Here is a 20,700-nt window from a genome sequence, read left to right as displayed (position 1 = left end):
GTTGAAAGGAATAAATTAACTGTAAAGACAGGTTTCCTTATCATTTACTCAAAAGAGGTTAAAGCCGCCAGTGCTGCAGGAAGAATGTCAGTTGCTGCATACAAACTGTGAGCTGGTCAACTTCAGAGTTCCTGAACTGCTGCTGCTGATGTTGAAACATGGATGTCTGAAGTACCATTTAATAAGGCAGTGAGGCAAATACATTAAAATCAACAAGTATCAGCACTGTTTTGTGTTGTTCATTTGATTCAGCCTACAGCATCTGTCATATTTACCTTTAACACACTTGGATTTACTTAGTAACTTTTAACGATACACTCTGAATCCTCTGGAGGGTGTCTGAAGCCATTATGGCTTTATAGTCGGCCACGTATAGCGGGTCAATCACGTTAACACCAACACGCCCGCTTTTAAGCGGTGCAGAATGTATACCAATGTAAACAAATTTAGGAGAGAAAGGCCTCTGTGGAAGGAACACAACGCCAGCTGTCAGGACCAGTCTGCCAAAAAGTATTGTAGTGTGCTGTAGTAATACCTAGACATAACAGAAAATGCTGGAAAAACTCAGCAGGCCAGGCAACATCCTTGGAGAGAGAAATAGAGTCAATGTTTCAGGTCGAAACCCTTTGTCAAGACTGAAAAAGCACAGAAAATGAAACAGATTAAAAGGCCAGGCTGGGAGAGAACAAAAGAGAAGTGAAGAGACATTAAGAGGTATTCAAAACGAGACGAGATAGTGATAGGACTAGTGGAGACAAAAGACGGCTCTAGATTAGGTGTGAAATGCGCTGGCAGAATGGGAGACAGCTGCCATATGGGAGAGAGCCAAAAAAAAATTCTCTCCCACATATCTGGAACTGTGGCAAATGAGGGAATTTCTGTCTTTATTCTAAATGATTTCAGATAAATAATTCAGAATTAAAAGCGGCTTCAACCAATGATTTATCCAAGATGTCTTTTCTCTGGCCAAGTTCCTATGTAGACTGCTATATTACAACAACATTATATCGGGCCATTAACGTAGAAAACATCCCAAGACGCTTCACACAAATGTAATCAGGCAGAAATTGACATATTCAATATGGTGTCTAAAAGCTTGGGCAAAGAGGTTGATTTTAAGGAGCATCTTAAAGGAGGAGAGGCAAAGAGATTTAGAGAGGGAACTCCAGAGCTTTGGGTCTGGACAGCTGAAGGCACAGCCACCAATGGATTTTATTTTATTTGTTCACAGGATGTGGGCGTCGCTGGCAAGGCCAGCATTTATTGCCCAACCCTAATTTCCCTTGAGAAGGTGGTGGTGGTGAGCCTTCTTGAACCGCTGCAGTCTATGTGGTGAAGGTACTCCCACACGTTTGGTTTGGTAAAACTGAGTGGCTTGCTACGTCATTTCAGAGAGCAGTTAAGAGCCAACATATAGGCTAGACCAGGTAAGGACGGCAGGTTTCCTTCCCTAAAATATTTATTTAATTAACTGAATTTAAAATCCCCAGCTGGAGTGGGATTTGAACTCACGTCTCCAGATCGTTAGTCCAAGACACTAGATTACTAGTCCAGTAATGTAACCATTATGCTACTGTGCCGAAGGAAGTTGGGGATGGACAAGAGGCCAGAACTGGAGGAACGCAGAGATCTCAGAGAGTTGTAGGATTGGAGGAGGTTACAGAGATAGGAAGGGATGAGACCATGGAGGGATTTGAACACAAGGATAAGAATTTTAAAATGGAGGCCTTGGGGGACCGAGAGTAAGTCAGTGAGCACATGGGTGATGGGTGCTGGGTGCTGGATGATGGGTGATGGGTGAGCAGGACTTGGTGTGAGTTAGGATACAGGCAGCAGAGTTTTGGATGAGCTCATGTTTATGGAGGGTGGAGGATGGGAAGATGGTCAGAAGAGCATTGGAATAGGCAATGAGGGTTTCAGCAGTAAATGGGCTGAAGTAGGGATAGAAACAGACAATGTTACAGAGGTGGAAGTAGGCAGCCTTTGTAATGGAGAGGATGTGGGGTCGTAATCTCAGCTTGGAATCAACCAAAGTTGCAAAGAGTCTAATTCAGCATGAGACAGTGGCCAGGGAGGGCGATGGAATTGGTGGCGAGGGAATGGAATCTGTGGCAGCAGACAAAGACAATGTAATTGGTCTTGGGCAGCAGTGCAAAAGGGGCAATAGCGAATCTGCAGCCCGGTCCAATTTTTTTTTCCATTGAATTCAAGGTATGAACAACCCCCCAAAAAAAACATAAGAGCAAAAGAACATAAGAAATAGGAGCAGGAATAGGCCATATGGCCCTTCGAGCCTGCACCGCCATTCAATAAGATCATGGTTGATCTTCAACCTCAACTCCACGTTCCCACCTGATCCCCATATCCCTTGATTCCCCTAGAATCTAAAAATCTATCTATCTCAGCCTTGAATATACTCAACAACTCAGCATCCACAGCCCTTTGCGGTAGAGAATTCCAAAGATTCACAACCCTCCAAGTGAAGAAATGACACCTCAACTCAGTCTTAAATGGCCAACCCCTTATCCTGAGACTATGCTTCCTCATGCTAGACTCTCCAGCCAGGAGAAACAACCTCTCAGCATCTACCCTGTCAATCCCCCTCAGAATCTTATATGTTTCAATGAGATCACCTCTCATTCTTCTAAACTCCAGAAAGTATAGGCCCAATCTACTTAATCTCTCCTCATAGGACAACCCTCTCAACCCAGGGATCAATCTAGTGAACCTTCGTTGCACCACCTCTAAAGGTATGTATGTCCTTTCTCAGATAAGGAGACCAAAACTGTGCACAGTACTCCAAGTGTGGCCTCACCAATGCCCTGTACAATTGTAGCAAGACTTCCTTACTCTTGTACTCCAACCACCTTGCAATAAAGGCCAACATGCCATTTGCCTTCCTAATTGCTTGCTGTATCTGCATGCTAACGCTCTGTGTTTCCTGTACGAGGACACCTAAATCTCTCTGAACACCAACATTTAATAGTTTCTCACCATTTAAAAAATATTCTGTTTTTCTATTCTTCCGACCAATGTGAATAATCTCACATTTACTCACATTATACTCCATCTGCCACCTTATTGCCCACTCAATTAACCTGCCTATATCCCTTTGCAGGCTCTTTGTGTCCTCCTCACAGCTTATTTTCCCAACCTAGCTTTGTATTGTCAGCAAACTGTATTCATTGCACTCGGTCCCTTCATCTAAATATAGATTGTAAATAGCGGAGGCCCAAGCACTGATCCTTGTGGCACCCCACTAGTTACAGCCTGCCAACTGGAAAATGGCCCGTTTATCCCTACTCTCTGTTTTCTGTCCATTAACCAATCCTCTATCCATGCTAATATATTATCCCCAACCCTATGAGTCCTTATCTTGCATAGAAACCTTTCGTGTGGCACCTTATCGAATGCCTTTTGGAAATCCAAATATACTATATCCACTGGTTTCCCTTTATCTAACCTGCTAGTTAGACCCTGAAAATGTGCAGGCCTTCCAGTGCACTCCTGGCATAACCCCAGCAGCAATTCAGCAGAAGATCCATGAAATAGACCAGGCTCTGGATATACCAGGTTCTAGCCTTTGGTAGTACTTTCCAGGACCATGGGGTCTTGTCTGGGGTGGAACCCCCATCCACCCAAAAAATGGTCTCCTATATCAGTGGGGGCAGGGACCCACTAAGCCCATGCTAATTAGGTGCCCGCCCCCGATCCCACATCTTTGACAGGGTCAGTGCTGGAGGCTACCAACAGGCACAATCCCAGTGTGACTGCCAGGATCGAGTCCCTGAGAAATTTCAAGGCCATATTGTTTAAAGACAATCTACAAAGAGACTACTTGTATTTCAAAGTAAAAGACACCCTTATAATCCAGGAATCCTCTTCAGTATTCTATTCACCTTGATTCTTTGTATTCTATTCACCTTGATTCTTTGTGTAAGGGGAAAATAGAAACTTTGTTCTGGACTTATGGACTTTTTACATGCAGATAGCACCCTCTGGTGGTGGTTATTGTGTTAGCAGTATTTGTATACAGCAGAGGTCAGTTGATCTTTCTTCCTGTTTGACCCTGGAAGTAGTTTTTCCAGAAAAAACCTGGCAGAATAATGGAGAATTCCATGAGGGATTCGCAATCCAGTGTAATCTGATCTCATATGTTAGGCCAGACGCAATATCTGTGAGTATCTTTGTTTGTTAGCATGATAGCAACTTTGTCAGTGTAGTATTTGACAATACTTTGTTTATAAAAGGTTAATATTTGGTAGTTACAGAAGTTAGTCCAAATGTTAGTTAGTTATACAATTAGTCTATTCTACTGTTGTAAATATGTTTATATCTTATGTAATATCTAATGTATAGTACTCAGTTTTATGTACAAAACATACTTTGTCTTTGTTTACAGTTTCACAAATTTGTTCAAGTAAAGCTTCAAAACAGCAAACCGGCTTCACGAGGAATTATTTGAATAAGTGTTTAACTTGCTGGATAACTAGATAGGAGCACGTCTAGCGAGGCCAGTACAAACTTCATTAGAATAAAATCTCGCATATATGCCATCAAAACTATTTTTCAGAAAATGCTGAGAGGTGCAGAAAAAATTGTGTGTGTTGTCTGTGGGTTTTAAATACTCAGCTCAGTTGATGTAAAGTATAAATCTGATTTTTAGGATGAACTGTGTCTTGCTTTTCTTTCTGCTTTTGTATATAATTTTATCTGTAAATAAACATGGACAGTAGTTTTAGGCTGTACGCAGCAATGCTCCCCGTGATTTTTTTTGGCCGCACATCCCCTTTAACAGGCTGCACGGCCCATTCAAAAGTCTGCACATACGCAGTTTTTTCAATTTAAATGCTGGCTCACCGGCTGCGCGAGACAGTTTAAAGGGATCATTGGTACACAGCAGTCTAACAGTATGGTATTTTTCCACCTTCTGAGGTGATGAGGAAATGTAGTAGGCATCCCACTTACTTTTCAATAAGCAGTTTACTGTAATTTGGGGTTAATCATTAGACCTGCATTAAACAAACCCATGTGGAGAAACTTTGTATGCTCCAATCAGCTCTACTTCTCTGCTTCCCAAATGCCATACATTTTGTGATTTAATTATAAATGATAATAGTAAATCAAATTATGACTTTAAAAAGGTGACTGAATTAGGTCTGCACTCCCTGATCCAATTATCCCGCATACTTTGACTACACTTCGCCTGAAGAGTATACTGGGTCCTAACTCCCTGACGTAGATTTTCATCTTCACCGCCTGGGTGGTAATCAGGCACAGTGGATCTTTATACAGTTCACCCGGTTTTCATTCCATTAAAATCCGTCTGTGCACAATGCCACAGGAGACCGGCTAGTTATTTTATAAATATTAGAGGCGCAAAATGACCTAGCTCAAAATCAAAAGAGCTGCCAAAGCAAGTTTGAAACAAATCTTTGAATTGATTGATTTTCCAGTGCTTGCCCGTTGTTGATTGGTAGTAGTTTCCTAAATGGAAGTGGTGATTGGGCAGCCCACATGCCCGAGTGGCCGACCCAGTTCTCTCATAGCCCAACATCCAGAGTCCCCTCAGTCTCCAGGCCCCTTATCTTGAGTATATAGTGCAGCACTCTCTGACAGTCCCGCCCCAAAATCCTGGTACCCACCTCCATCCACAAATGCCTCTCATCTTATTTAGATTGTGAGTAAATCCATAAAGGAACATATGAGAGAGCAATATAGAGACATGAACAACATGCAGAAGACAAAGGATGCAAACATAGGAGACACTTAGAGAAACAGAGTATCGAATCAAACAGAAACATAAAAAGACACCACAGTGAGAAAAGTGTTCAACAGCCAAAGAAAAGGGTTGAATGCAAATAAAGAAAAGAGAGAGGAAATTACATTAGCAAAGACACAGAAAGACAGAGGAAGTGGGCTACAATGCCATAGAGGAACAACTATGCAATACACTAGAGTCACAGAGTCATAGAGCACAGAAAGAGGCCCTTCGGCCCATCGTGCCGCACCGTCCATCAAGACCTATCTATTCTAATCCCCTTTTCCAGCACTTGGTCCGTAGCCTTGTATGCTATGGCGTTTCAAGTGCTCATCTAAATGCTTCTTGAATGTTGTGAGGGTTCCTGCCTCTACTACCCTTTCAGGCAGTGAGTTCCAGATTCCAACCACCCTCTGGGTGAAAAAGTTTTTCCTCAAATTCCCTCTAAACCTCCTGCCCCTTACCTTGAAACTATGCCCCCTGGTTATTGACCCCTCTACAAAGGGGAAAAGTTCATTTCTATCTACCCTATCTATGCCCCTCATAATTTTGTACACCTCAATCAGGTCCCTCAGCCTTCTCTGCTCTCAGGAAAACAACCCCAGCCTGTCCAGTCTCTCTTCATAGCTGAAGCGCTCCAGCCCAGGTAACATCCTGGTGAATCTCCTCTGCACCCTCTCCGATGCAATCACATCCTTCCTACAGTGTGGCAACCAGAACTGCACACAATATTCCAGCTGTGTCCTAACTAACGTTTTGTACAGCTCCATCATAACCTCCCTGCTCTTATATTCTATGCCTCGGCTAATGAAGGCAAGTATCCCATATGCCTTTATAACCACCTTATCTACTTGTCCTGCTGCATTCAGGGATCTATGTACATGCACACCAAGGTCCCTCTGATCCTCTGTCCTTCCTAGGATCCTACCATTCATTGTTTATTCGCTTGCCTTGTTAGTCCTCCCAAAATGCATCACCTCACACTTTTCAGGGTTAAATTCCATTTGCCACTGTTCTGCCCATCTGACCAACCCATCTATATCGTCCTGTAGCCTGAGGCTTCCCTCCTCGCTATTTACCACTCCACCAATTTTCGTGTCATCTTACTGAGCATACCTCCTACATTCATATCTAAATCATTAATGTACACTACAAACAGCAAAGGACCCAGCACCGATCCCTGTGGTACACCACGGGACACAGGCTTCCAGTCACAAAAACAACCTTCGACCATCACCCTCTGCCTCCTGCCACTGTCAATTTTGGATCCAATGTGCCAAATTGTCCTGGATCCCATGGGCTCGTACCTTCTTGACCAGTCTCCCATGCGGGACTTTGTCAAAAGCCTTACTGAAGTCCATGTAGACTACATCAACTGCACTACCCTCATCCACACACCTAGTCACCCCCTCGACAAATTCAATCAAATTGGTTAGACATGATCTCCCCCTAACAAAGCCATGCTGACTATCCTTGATTAATCCTTGCCTCTCCAAGTGGAAACTAATTCTGTCGCTCAGAATTTTTTCCAATAATTTCCCTACCACTGATGTTAGGTTCACTGGCCTGTAATTCCCTGGTTTATCCCTACTACCCTTCTTGAATAATGGTACTACATTAGCTGTCCTCCAGTCCTCTGGCACCTTCCCTGTGGTCAGAGAGGTTCTGAAAATTTGTGTCAGAGCCCCTGCAATCTCCTCCCTTGCCTCACACAGCAGTTGGGATACATCTCGTCTGGGCCTGGGGATTTATCCACTTTTAAGCCCATTAAAACCACTAGTACCTCCTCCCTCTCAATACTAATTTGTTCAAGTATATCACAATGCCCCTGCCTGATTTCCATGCCTACATCGTCCTTCTCCATAGTGAAGACAGATGCAAAATATTCATTTAAAACCTCACCCACATCTTCCGGCTCTACGCACAGATTGCCACTTTCGTCCCTAATGGGCCCTACTCTTTCCCTGGTTATTCTCTTGCCCTTAATATATTTATAAAACACCTTGGGATTTTCCTTTATTTTGCCCGCCAGTGTTTTTTCATGCCCCCTCTTCGCTCTCCTAATTTTTTTTTTTTTTTTAAGTACCACCCTGCACTTTCTATACTCCTCTAGGGCTTCCATTGTTTTTAGTCCTTTGTATCTGCCAAAAGCCTCCCTTTTTTTCCCAATCCATTCTTGTATATCCCTTGACATCCAGGGTTCCTGGGCTTGTTGGTCCCACCCTTGACCTTTACAGGAACATGTTGGCGTTGTACTCTCTCTATTTCCTTCCTGAAAGACTCCCATTGCTCCGATGTGGATTTTCCTACAAGTAGCTGATCCCAATCCACTTTGGCCAGATCCTGCCTTATCATATTAAAATTGGCCTTCCCCCAATTTAGAACCTTTATTTCCGGTCCATCTTTGTCCTTTTCCATGACTACCTTAAATCTCACCGAATTATGGTCACCGTCACCAAAATGCTCTCCTACTGACACTTCTACATTACTTTGTTTTCTAATGTTATAAAACAGAATATCCTCCAACTCACTATGAGCAATACCATGGAAGATCCACTAGTTCACAAAAAAGCAATAAATCACAACGAATCACTATAAACTGTTCAATGCTGATTGCTTCCAATAATACTGAGCAGATGGGAAAGCTACCAGTTAACAAGCACCAGTTAATACAGATTAGGAAAACATCGAATGAAGAGCCAGCAAACAGCAAAAAATAGGCATTCAGCAAGCAGGTGAAGGGAACCAATTTACTCAAAATATCTTTTGAAAGCATTTCTAGTAGTATCTTTATTTCTCAAGGATAGGGTGCTCAAAATAAGATTACTAATGCAACACATAAAAAAATAAATCACCTATAATAAAATAATTAAAGTTACCCATACCATAGAGTTACCTTTTCTGTTTGAAATCTCTGCAACAACTTCTCCCACACAAGCTTGCCCCCCACGAAGGAGCTTGGTTCTTGAGTTTTAGTTGTTTCCTTCACAGTACCTTCTGTTGGGCTTTCTCGCCTGCTTTTGCCATAAAAGCAGGTGTCTATTGCCCATTTACAGCCTCCAACCCGTTGTCCACAAAAACACGATTGTGCCCTATTTCTCATTGTAACACCAGTTATGATGTTTCGTGCTGGCATTAAAGATTTCCTCCGCACTCATTTATTATTTTTTTATTATTTTTAGTGGCTTGGAGTGGTTTTTTTTGGCCTCCTTTCCACTCTCTAGAGGTGTAACTCCTGTGACCTGTAAGTTGACCAGCTTGGGACATTGTACTACGTTAAATGCAAGCTGTTGTTTTTGTTGTTGTATATATTTGTTTGGAAGATAAAGTTCTTTTTACTTCTGATTTGTGGTAAAGCTGTTACTTTGTCCAGTCAAATTTTTATCATTTCACAATTAATTTTAACCATTAGTGTACTTGGGAGTGTTAAATTGTAGCTCCTTTTTAACAAAACATTTTGCCTACTGGCTGCTTCGCAGAAAGGGTTGCTTTCAGATTTTTTTTGGCAGTTATTTTTTTTTTAAACTTCTAAAAATATAATTTGATAAAGAAAACTATTTTCATACTATATAATAATACATTGTACATTATATAACAATCCAGTTTTTATAAAACAACTTATCCTCTGATTCACTGTGACCAGTGCCATTGGAGAGCTGCTGATATATAGATTAGCAAATGGAGAAAAATATATCCTTTAATCTTTCCAATGTGTTTCCATTGTTTCTAAAGACATTGAGGATAACTATCATCATTAATCTTTCCTACACCATTAAATACAATGAGAAACCACAACTGGTGTCCACTATTTGCCATTATCGTGACACAGCGAAGGTCCAGCATTTAAATTTTAATCATTTTTTCCACAGGAAAATACTTGCAAAATTATGTGAAATCTTCTTCATAAATTAACTTTGGCTGGATGAAGAGAAATAGCCATACTGGCAATTTTAAATTATTCAAACTGAGTTAGTTTGCCATTGCTGTAAATTCAAAATTACTTTCCTAACACTGGAATTTCTGTTTTGGGCGGAAGTTTCCGCTCAAATTCATTTGCATATCACCAAATGCAAAATCTGTCATGAACCAGTGCATCAGGCAGCGGTTAGAATGTAACTTTTTTTTAAATTTTTGCTTTAAAAAAAATTTCTTGACATATTTAAGAGTGGTAACTTGGTGCAGTTTGATTAATACAGTTGAAAATGGATTTATCACAAAAAGTAAGTATTTTTGATCAGTGTCTAGTCCACCACCTGATTAACCCAATTTTAAATAACTGAAAATGACTTTAAGAAACTATACAGAACCATTTGTTAGTTATATTGGTGTACAGTAATCAGGTTTAGTAAATTAAAAAAATATATATATTCAAAAGCGTTTAAAATGTGCCTATTAATGTCCTTGTGCCTAAAAAAAGCTTAATTTTAAGAGCCTGCTTGAAAACCTGCAAACGGGCGCAATTAGCGGAAACTCGCAATGCTGATTAATTCGATCTAGGGGTGTGGCCAATTTTGTGGGCACGGCCAGCTTCTAGCACAATGGTTTGTAAACGAACGCAAAAGATCGCGGTAACTCGATTTGCGCTGAATGTAATTTGTGCTTAAAATTCCACCATCTCTTGCACTGGTTTGACCGATTATAAGAACATAAGAATATAAGAAATAGGAGCAGGAATAGGCCACTTGGCCCCTCGAGCCTGCTCCGCCACTCAATAAGATCATGACTGATCTTGGGCTCAAAGCCACTTCCCCGCTCACTCCCCATAACCCTTCACTCCCTTATCTTGCAAAAATGTGTCCATCTCCACCTTAAATGTATTTAATGACCCAGCCTCCACAGCTCTCTGGGGCAGAGAATTCCACAAATCTACGACCCTCTGAGAGAAGAAGTTCCTCCTCATCTCAGTTCTAAAAGGGCGACCCTTTATTCTGAGACTGTGCCCCCGGGTTCTAGATTTCCCCATGGGGGGAAACATCCTCTCTGCATCTACCCTGTTGAGCCCCCTCAGTATCTTATATGTTTCGATAAGATCACCTCTCATTCTTCTAAATTCCAATGAGTATAGGCCCAGCCTGCTCAACCTTTCCTCATAAGTCAAACCCCTCAACTCTGGAATTAACCTAGTGAATCGTCTCTGAACTGCCTCCAATGCAAGTATATCCTTCCTTAAATAAGGAGACCAAAGCTGTACGCAGTACTCAAGATGTGGTTTCACCAATACCCTGTACAGTTGTAGCAGGATCTCCCTGCTTTTATACTCCAACCCCTTGAAATAAAGGCCAACATTCCATTTGCCTTTTTGATTACTTGCTGTACCTGCATGCTAACTTTTTGTGTTTCATGCACAAGGACCCCCAGGTCCCTCTGAACTGTAGCATTTTGTAATCTCTCTCCATTTAAATAATAGTTTGCTTTTTTATTTTTCCTGCCAAAGCGGATAACCTCGCACTTTCCCACATTATACTCCATCTGTCAAATGTTTGCCCACTCACCTAGCTTGTCTATATCCCTTTGCAGATTCTTTGAGTCCTCTGCACAACTTGCTTTCCCACCCATCTTTGTATCATCTGCAAACTTGGCTACATTACACTCAATCCCTTCATCCAAGTCATTAATGTAGATTGTAAATAGTTGTGGCCCCAGCACCAATCCTTGTGGCACCCCACTAGTTACCGTTTGCCAAACAGAAAATTACCCATTTATCCTGACTCTCTGCTTTCTGTTAATTAGCCAATTCTCTATCCATGCTAATATATTACGCCCAACTCCGTGCGCTCTTATCTTATGCAGTAATCTTTTATGTGGCACTTTATCGAATGCCTTCTTGAAATCCAAATACACCACATCCACTGGCTCACCCTTGTCCACCCTGCTTGTTACATCCTCAAAGAACTCCAGCAAATTTGTTAAACATGATTTCCCTTTCCTAAAACCATGCTGACTCTGTTTGACTGCAGTATGTTTTTCTAAATGCCCTGCTACTGCTTCCTTAATGAAAGACTCCAGCACTTTCCCCAACGACAGATGTTAGGCTAACTGGTCTATAGTTTCTTGCTTTCTGTCTCCCTCCTTTCTTAAATAGGGGTATTACATTAGCGGTTTTCCAATCCGCTGGGACCTCTTCAGAGTCCAGGGAATTTTGGTATATTGCAACCAATGCATCCACTATCTCTGCAGCCACTTCTTTATAGTGGAATTGCGCTGAAAAAAACCAGCACAACCTAACGGAGAATCCTGCCCAATATTTTATCACTTACACTGACTGCCTTTTGCAGCTTTCACTTTCCCAGTGTGTTTCTCTCATAACATCTACAAACATAAGTTAATTTTCTGATTCAGAATATTACATCAATGACAAAGCAATTCCCAGTTTACAGCATTCTTAAAATAAACTGCAAACTTTTTTTTTAATTATTATTTTCCTGTAAAATTATTTTCTGAATACAAGGTGATTAAAAAACAACGTAACATCAGTAAGGTGCAATTTTAAACCTGCAACTCTTGTCTATTGTTTCTAGCTTTTTAATTTATAAAAGCAATATAAATTGTGCTTACTTTTGTAAGATTCTCAAAATTAACAGATCCCCCAAAACGAAAAGGATAACCCTATTAAAATGACTTTGGACCCTTGCTAAAAAACTTCAGGAGTGATAAAAGGGCATGTTGGGCCTAACAAGGAGATTCAAAGTCAGAAACAGACTTGGCATTTTAAAAGGACATGTTCAGGCATGTTTGGGAAAAGGCTGTTGCAGAATTTGGGATCTACCTCTGCAGTAGACAGTTTGAGTATTGGAGATAGTCAAACTGTCTGGGGGAACTATAAACATCACTCAGCCCCCAAGAAATTAACATGCTAACAATAGACCCACGGAAGAACAACCTCACAGAACCCATCCAAATCATGCATAAAACAAATCGTTTCACCAACCTACAAAGAACCTCAGGCCCCACAGGAAACTCAAAGCTTGAGGACAATTCACTACAATTTAGATAAGAGCTCAACAGCTCAGGAAAACCATCCCGAAACCACTTCTCACATTTTTAAACAACTTCAACAGTACAGGAAGCCATCCCGAAACCGTTTAAGCATTTTACACAACTCAATGTTAACAAGCCCGCCAAAATCTAACAATAAACCTAAACTGATTTGGCGCGAAGATTAGCAGGCCTCGATTAGTATAATTGGGGGCCTGTCCAACAGTTAAAACAGTACAGTTGGGAAGGACACAAGTTCAGTACAGTACAGTTCAATCGAAAAGAAGCAAGGAGAGCCATCATCGAGTAACATCAAGGAGCAAGCATCTCGAAACAGTTCTCTCGAAGAAGAAGAAGAAGTAACACACCATCGGACACCTTGCGGCACCAAGGGTCCCACGAAACAACCAACCAAATATTACCCACAGCCAACCGGGTAATATTGGACCACTGCGACCAACAAAAAACCAACTCAGAAGAAGCCAAAGATCCGCAAGTTTTTCCACTTTACAAACTATCCTGACTTACCCCTGGGTAAGATTTTATCCAAAAAGACTCTAAGCCCTATTGCTAACCAAAGGAAATTGGGTACTCACCTGATAAATCGAATACGCACCCTACCACATCAGCGGACTCGCGAAGACTGACCAGATACGCAGGTGAAGTCCTCTACCGCGTCCAGGGTACGGCAGGCCCCAACCGACACATCTAGCGAACCCCGAAATCGCGAACCAGCTCAACTGTCAAGAGTCGTTTTGGTGAGCATTATCCCTGGTCCCTTTAGAGCCTAACTTAGCTAGTAAGGTGGGATTGGGAGGGATGAGGTATTTGTCTACTGTAATTTTCCCTTGTGTATGTCGAAGTGTTTCCCCATTTTATTAGAGTGTTATTATTGTGTTGTATTTTCTTTCTCAAATAAAATTCAAAGTTCTTGCACCAAAACCAGTTGTCTACTGCACTTTTATCACAAACCCCAAATAAGTCCAAGGTCTAGAACCAAGGGAATGGGAGTGATTCGAACCACTCATAAGTCAGAGATGAAGCTGACCCCAAGCACCAACCCCTACATTTTATATTAACACTTTTAAACAAGGAAGTACAAAAATATCAAGTCAGTAAGAAAATTACTAAGTATTTTAAATAGAAAGCATGGTATTCTCACAAGAATGTCCTTCTCCACAGTTGAAGGAGATCCAGATGTTGAAGGTTCGGTTTCATCCAAAGAAGGAGGCTGTCTAGCAGTACAATCTTGTTGCCTGTTATTTAAAATGGGCAAAGTTAAAATAAGCTATTGTAAATAAATATGGGAGACCTTTACATATAAAATTGCTCCTGACATATATATTGTATGTTTAAAAATTTAAATATTTAGCAAAAAAGTATGCATTGAAACATAACACAACTCATAAGTCTTAAAGTCATAAATGAGTTACACAGGCCAGCCCCACAAGTGGAATTAAAATAGTGTTCAAGGTGTTTCACTTCTGCGCTAAACTGGCCTATGATTTTCCTCCATTAGAGTAAATGGGCGGCAATCCCCAGCCAGTATCTGTAGTGAATAAAGTATACTGGGCATATTCCTGTTTAAATTAGATGAGATATAGATTTGTAATTCACTGCACGCACCTTCACACTGATGACCTCAAAAGATAAAGTGAGGTCAAACTATTTGCATAATTTTGTGGCACTCTGGATGCCTCTCACATGATATGCTAGGAATACCAGGGTTGCAATGTTGGGTATCAGCAGCCAGGGAAGAACTGCTGGCTCTCCCCGCATGGGGGGTGGGGGTGGGACGGGCGGGGTGTCGGAGGTGGGGGAGAGCCACACTGGGGCTTGGGGGAGGAAGGGGATTGGCAAAGAGCAGGGTGCCCAGATTTTACGAAAAATTTAAGGATGGACTCTCTCTCTGCCTTCATTCCAAATGGGAGCTGTGCATCTGCAATGCTGCTCAGGAGTTCCTGACACATTATGGACAATCACCTAATTTGCAATGAAGTCAGGATCTAATGAACCAAGCTCCCCAGGCCCCTTTGCATCACCACCATCACTGAGGAACTCTGGGCGCCTTAGGCAGTTTGTGAGCCTCAGGTATCCGTTCCATGTTGTGCTTAATGTTTTTGTTTGAAGTTTTGGAACTATCTTACATATTCTCGCAGGTACAGCAGTGCTGCTGGTAACTTAACCTTGTTACATTCAGGAGTGTGCCCATATTGCCCAATATCTAATTATACAAGAGCAACTGTGACTATTATTTGATGCAGAATATTTATATGGTGCTAGAAATAATTCCTCTTTGCATTGCAACAGAATTCTTGTGCTTCACATAACCGTGAAACTAATCTGAAACTGTACAAGCTGGTTGTTAAAGAGTTATAAAGTATCTTTTAAATTCAATGCTTATTTGTACCTGGAATCAATAAATTGCCCTTATATGCAGCCACCTACTTGGTCAGATTTTGCATGTCACTATTAAACTAGGTGCTGTCACAAGGCCAAAGCTGTGCTGGGCGTTTATGCTAATTATTCAAATAAACCGACCATACAAAATTTGCTAGTCTTCGCACTGCAATATAGGCTAACTTGGGCCAGGCAGCTAAACAATCCCACCACAGATTGTGCAGGTCTTGCAAATTTGGGCTTTAGAGTAACTTTCTTAATCTCACAGGACTTTTGCATTAACTAATTTTACTGTAAAAGCCAACTCTATCTCTTGCACCTCTCCTGGTCATACTAGCTCTCCCATTTTCAATCCTCTTGTTTCCAAGGTGGGGGAGAAATTTTACAGCAGAAGAAATTCCATACCCATTTTTGTGGTTGTGAAATTGTGGAGCCAGAGGGGCCTTAGGAACAGTGACCTGGGATCATTTGTGCTCCAACATCTTCCCCTTCCCCTGGGAAAGCACTTGGTCTACTGAGGACTTCTATTTGATTGGATGTCGGGAAATCAGGAAATCTCCATATAGGGAAAGTGCAGGAGCAAACTTGTGGCCAACAGCTCTACAGCACAGCATGTTGAAACATTAGCCTACTGCACCATCATACCGTCTTGTATTAAAAACACATTTTACAGCAAGATTAAACACATCATGAACAGAATATGTACCTACATTATGATATTAACTAGAGTACTTCTAAACTGCTCGCGATCCTTCTTTGGTTGGGAAAATCCATCAGGGGTTGACCGAATTCCTCCACTGGAGCTAAAACCAGAAGTTCCAGACTCCCAAGCTTTGCTTCGTTTGCGTTTCTGGGGAGGTGAACCCCCTGTGATCAAGAATTTGTTGAAGTTATTGTTTTCATTTTTAAGTAGATTGCAATGGTTCACCTCTGTCATTCAGAGATTAAAATTAACAGTAAAGCTAATATTTCAATTTGCTCAGTTTCATAAATGGCTACTTTAAATGACCTTTTAGCAACCCAACTGTTTATCATGTGTTGGAAATATTATGAATATGAGACACTAATTAAAAATATTGTTAGGGTAGGAGGTATCAAGAAAAGTTGGTCAGCTTGAAATTTTCCAGAGCAAGATAATGCCAAGCTGGCCAGAGATCTGTGTCATCTTTTGGAGCCAAAACTGGAACAAAACCTGCCATCTGTTCTAGCTTAAGGAGGGAGTCACTGGAGAGCCTGGGTGCAAGGGCTCACATTTGTACAGTGAATGTCAGTATTTGCAGCACCTCAATGCTGTCAAACACTGAAAAATCACCTGTCAAAAAAAATTGATCGTGGCCCCTTTAAGAAAACCGGCAGATGATGCGTTATCAACTGACCTCATCTGACACCGGCTTTCTCCTAATTGGCTGGCAAAACGCAGAGAGGGCTTAACAAGGCCAATTGACGCAAAATAGCGTCTGTGTGTCAGACGTCGTTGGGGGCGGGATCAGAATCCGGAAGGAAGCTGTCCCGCCCCTAGGCCGCACCGAAAGGTAAAATCCAGCCCTCTCTCTCTGTCTACTCTATCAAAACCTTTCATAATTTTAAAGACCTCTATTAGGTCACCCCTCAGCCTTCTCTTTTCAAGAGAAAAGAGACCCAGCCTGTTCATCCTTTCCTGATAGATATAACCTCGCATTTTTGGTATCATCCTTGTAAATCTTTTTTGCACCCTCATCAGTGCCTCTATGTCCTTTTTATAATATTTTATAATATGGCAACCAGAATTGTACACAGCACTCTAAATGTGCTCTAACCAAGGTTCGAAACAAATTTAGCATAACTTCTCTACCAATTATATTTCTCTAGAAATAAACCCTAGTGCTTGGTTTGCTTTTTTATGACCTTATTAACCTGCATCACTACTTTTAGTGGTTTATGTATTTGTACTCCCAAATCCCTTTGCTCCTCTACCCCATTTAGATTCTTATTTTACAAGTAATATGTGTCCTCCTTATTTTTCTTACCAAAATGTAGTACCTCACACTTATCTATGTTGAAATATATTTGTCAATTATATGCCCATTCTGCAAGTTTATTAATGTCTTCTTGTAATTTGTTGCAGTCCTCCTCAATATTGACTATCCCCCCAATTTGGTGCCATCTGCAAATTTTAGAAATTGTGTTTTTGATTCCAAAGTCTAAATCGTTAATATAAAACGTGAACGACAGTAGTCTCAGCATTGATCCAGGTGACACCCCACTTCGTACCTTCTGCCACTCTGAATAGCTACCTTTTAACCCTATTCTCTGCTTTCTGTCTCGCAGCCAGCTAGCTATAATCCATTCTGCTACTCGTCCCCTAATTCTGCATGCTCTGATCTTATCCATTAGTCTATTATGTGGTCCTTATCAAAGGCCTTTTATGTTCTTTAATAAATTAATTTCATAGTTCTTCTTTGCCTTCTTAATTGCTTTTTTGACTTCTCGCATAATCTCTTCATATTCTCCCTCGTCATGCTCTCCCCTGCTGTCCCTATACTTAGTGTATGCCTCTTTCCTTACCCTCAATTTTTCCTGTATGTCTTTATTCATCCATAGTGTCTCATTAGTGTTTAGTTTGTTCTTGTTTTTTAGCAGAATAGATTTTTTTCTGGACTCTGTTAAACATCATTTTAAATGTATCCCATTGCTGGTGTATATCATTGTTTGCCAATATTGTTGTACAATTTGTTTTCCCAAGTTCTATTCTCAGCCCCTCAAAATCAGCTTGTCTCCAATCTATTACCCTGGTCTTTGTCATACTTATTTCCTTCTCAATTATTATCTTAAACCGTATTATATTCTGGTCACTATTGCCTAGATGTTCCCCTACTTTTACTTCTCTATCTGCTCTGGTTCATTCCCTATTGCCAGATCCAGTAGCAAATCCTCTCTTGCTGGGCTTCTTACATACTGGGTTAGAAAGGAGTCTTCTACACATTATAGGAACTCCATTCCCTTATCCCCTTTACCTACTTCTTCTGGCCAATTAATTTTGGGGTAGTTAAAATCCCAATGATTATTATTCTATGTTTGTTACTCATTTCCTTAATTTGTTTGCATATTTCTTCCCCCACCTCCCTTCCACTATTAGGTGGTCTGTAGACTACCCCTATTAGTGTGATTCGTCCTTTATTATCTTTTATCTCTATCCACATGGATTCTATTTCTGTCTTTCTGATGGCTGTGTCACTTTTTTCTACTGCCATTATGTTACCTCTAATAAGTACAGCTACTCCACCCCCTCTTTTTCCCTCTCTATCTTTTCTAAATATGTTATACCCTGCAATGTTTAATTCCCAGTCCTGTTTTTTCTGTAGCCATAATCCCTACTATACCTGGTTCCTCACAATGTATTATTGCCTCCAGTTCTCCTGTTTTATTATGTTATTATTATTTTACCCTGTGCAATGCAGTACAGACAGTTTAACTCATTTTTAATAACAGTTCCTCTCACTTCAATTTTAACCATCTTTTTACACTCCTGTTCTATAACTCTATTTATTCCCTGGCCATTTATGTCCTCCCTTAGTTTAGTTTGTCCTACGCTCTCCTTTCCTGTTTCGATTATATTTAGGCTTGTTTCATTTCTTGTACATCCTTCCCCCCGTCTTACCCTTTCCACTAGGTTCAGGTGGAGCCTGTCCCATCGATACAGCTCCTTCTTGTCCCAGTACTGGTGCCAGTGCCCCTCGGAGTGAAGGTGTCAAATCTTTATGATTATCAACTAAGTAAAAACTTTCAAAATAATCTAATCTAATAGTAGTTGTCCAAGAAGATTGATGGAAAAAACAATGATAAAATCTGACATGCTTGAGAATACCCTATGAGTGTGATTCTCTATTCATTATAATGAAATACAATTGGGCTTCAAACTCACTTGATAAATCATTTTGTTCATCCTCATCCTCTGCTTGTAGGAAGAAAGAAGGTGAGGCTGACTGCCACAATGGCTTGGATCGACTCTGAAAAGTTGTACAATAAACATATTGCTAAAAACAGTGGTCATTTTCTTTTAGAAACGATTTCTCATTATGGGTGCAATATCTGTTGTGCTATAGGAGGTTGTTTTTAAATATTTACTAAGCAGTTATACTGCTGATAAAAGTTCCCCAATACAATTACTTCTACACTAATAAACATTGTTATATTTATACGTTAAACAAAGGCTATATATTATATATACTTTAACAAATGTACAATGTTTCAAAGCAATACAGTTTAAAGGTAGCATTATTTTAAGTTTCTGAATTTAGCAACTAATATTCATATCTGTGTTACATCTATAATAGGTTGAAATAGTTTGAGAAGAAAATTCATATGTGTCTATTAAAAAAAAGATTTAAGCCTATTATAGATGCACAGAGAAAAAATAATACTATTGAAAATATTTTCACTTTTTCAGTGCCGAATAACAATTACAGGTTTCAAAATATGTGCATTTTATATCCTATAATTTCGGGAAAAAATATCTTGTGTGTCTTACTGGGACACCACTGACCCTCCAGCTGTGGTGTAGTGGTAGAGCATGTGCTAGAGATTTTAAAAGGTTTGTTTTGTTATACGAGAAAAGCCAGAAAGACAGCATGGTTGCGCCAGAGACAATGGGAGACTGAGGATAGGCACAGCAACGGCCCCAGGCAGATACAAATGGAGTACAATGTAGCACAAGGGGACGGTATAGCCAAGTCTCAGAGTCAGACCAGCAAACAAAGCAAAGAAAGATGCATTAGTTACAAAACATAATTGGCCAAATCCTGCAGGAAAAATTACAGCATGTTCACGATGCACACTGTTGATAATCCCCTGAATTTGCTGGCGAATTTGCGCGTTAAGAGATATGCCAACTTGCTGGTCGATTTACGCCACCATGCCATTTGCTTCGCACAAACGGCATCTCGCCCTTTGCCTCCCCATTATTTTTAAGAACTTGCTGGATTTGCACATTAATTCCCCATTAAACTCGCCACAGAAAGTTAGGACTTATAATTAAGAGCTCAAGTCCCCATTTAACAACTTGATAATTGGGTTAATGCAATGCCAATCAACCTCTTTGGTGCAGAAAGGGAACAATTTAAATTGTTCAATCTCATTCCTGTATGCAGTCAATTCATCATACAGATTTTTAAAATTTCAAATTTTTACATTTTTTCTTACTTTTCCTTTGTCTCTTTTTTCTCTCTCTCTTTTAATCCAGTTTTTCTTTCCCTCTCTTTATTTACCTGATTTGGCTAATTCATCCACTCTAATTCATCCTCCTTCTCTGTTGTTCCTCTGGTTCTTTCTCAATCCTTAAATCACATTGGTTAAGGGGATACACTGTTGGTCCCAGATGCATTGTTGCCCTTGCCACACAGTGATCAGCTCGCAAGTGAAGGCACAATTTTTTTTCGAACTGAATGGTGCAGGAAAAAATCTAACCAACGGCATAAGCCGTGAAATGCCTTGCTTCAGCAAGATTTGGCCCATTAATGTAACAAGGCCAGAATTTTCTCCAGGTAGGCAAGTTGGAGGCGGGGGGGCCTCCAAGGCAGGCAGGAAAC

General features: G+C 40.7%; 1 protein-coding gene across 2 annotated transcripts in view; it reads right to left on the bottom strand.

Moving 5' to 3' along the window:
* Nucleotides 1–20,700, bottom strand: part of dnah7 (dynein, axonemal, heavy chain 7) — an 816,199-nt gene that overhangs the window by 783,567 nt on the left and 11,932 nt on the right. For both annotated transcript variants that reach the window (XM_085985836.1, XM_085985837.1), the window contains exons 3-5: nt 19,038–19,122; nt 15,847–16,003; nt 13,899–13,992 (exon numbers count right to left, since the gene is read on the bottom strand). In XM_085985836.1, the coding sequence (XP_085841962.1) occupies nt 13,899–13,992; nt 15,847–16,003; nt 19,038–19,122 (336 nt within the window). The remainder of the gene's footprint in view (nt 1–13,898; nt 13,993–15,846; nt 16,004–19,037; nt 19,123–20,700) is intronic.

Source organism: Somniosus microcephalus, chromosome 4 (assembly GCF_052327205.1).
Source record: "Somniosus microcephalus isolate GS21.2 chromosome 4, FLI_Smic_1.0, whole genome shotgun sequence".
Lineage (NCBI taxonomy): Eukaryota > Metazoa > Chordata > Chondrichthyes > Squaliformes > Somniosidae > Somniosus > Somniosus microcephalus.
Note: the sequence above shows the minus strand (reverse complement) of the source record. Positions and strands in the feature narration are given on the sequence as shown.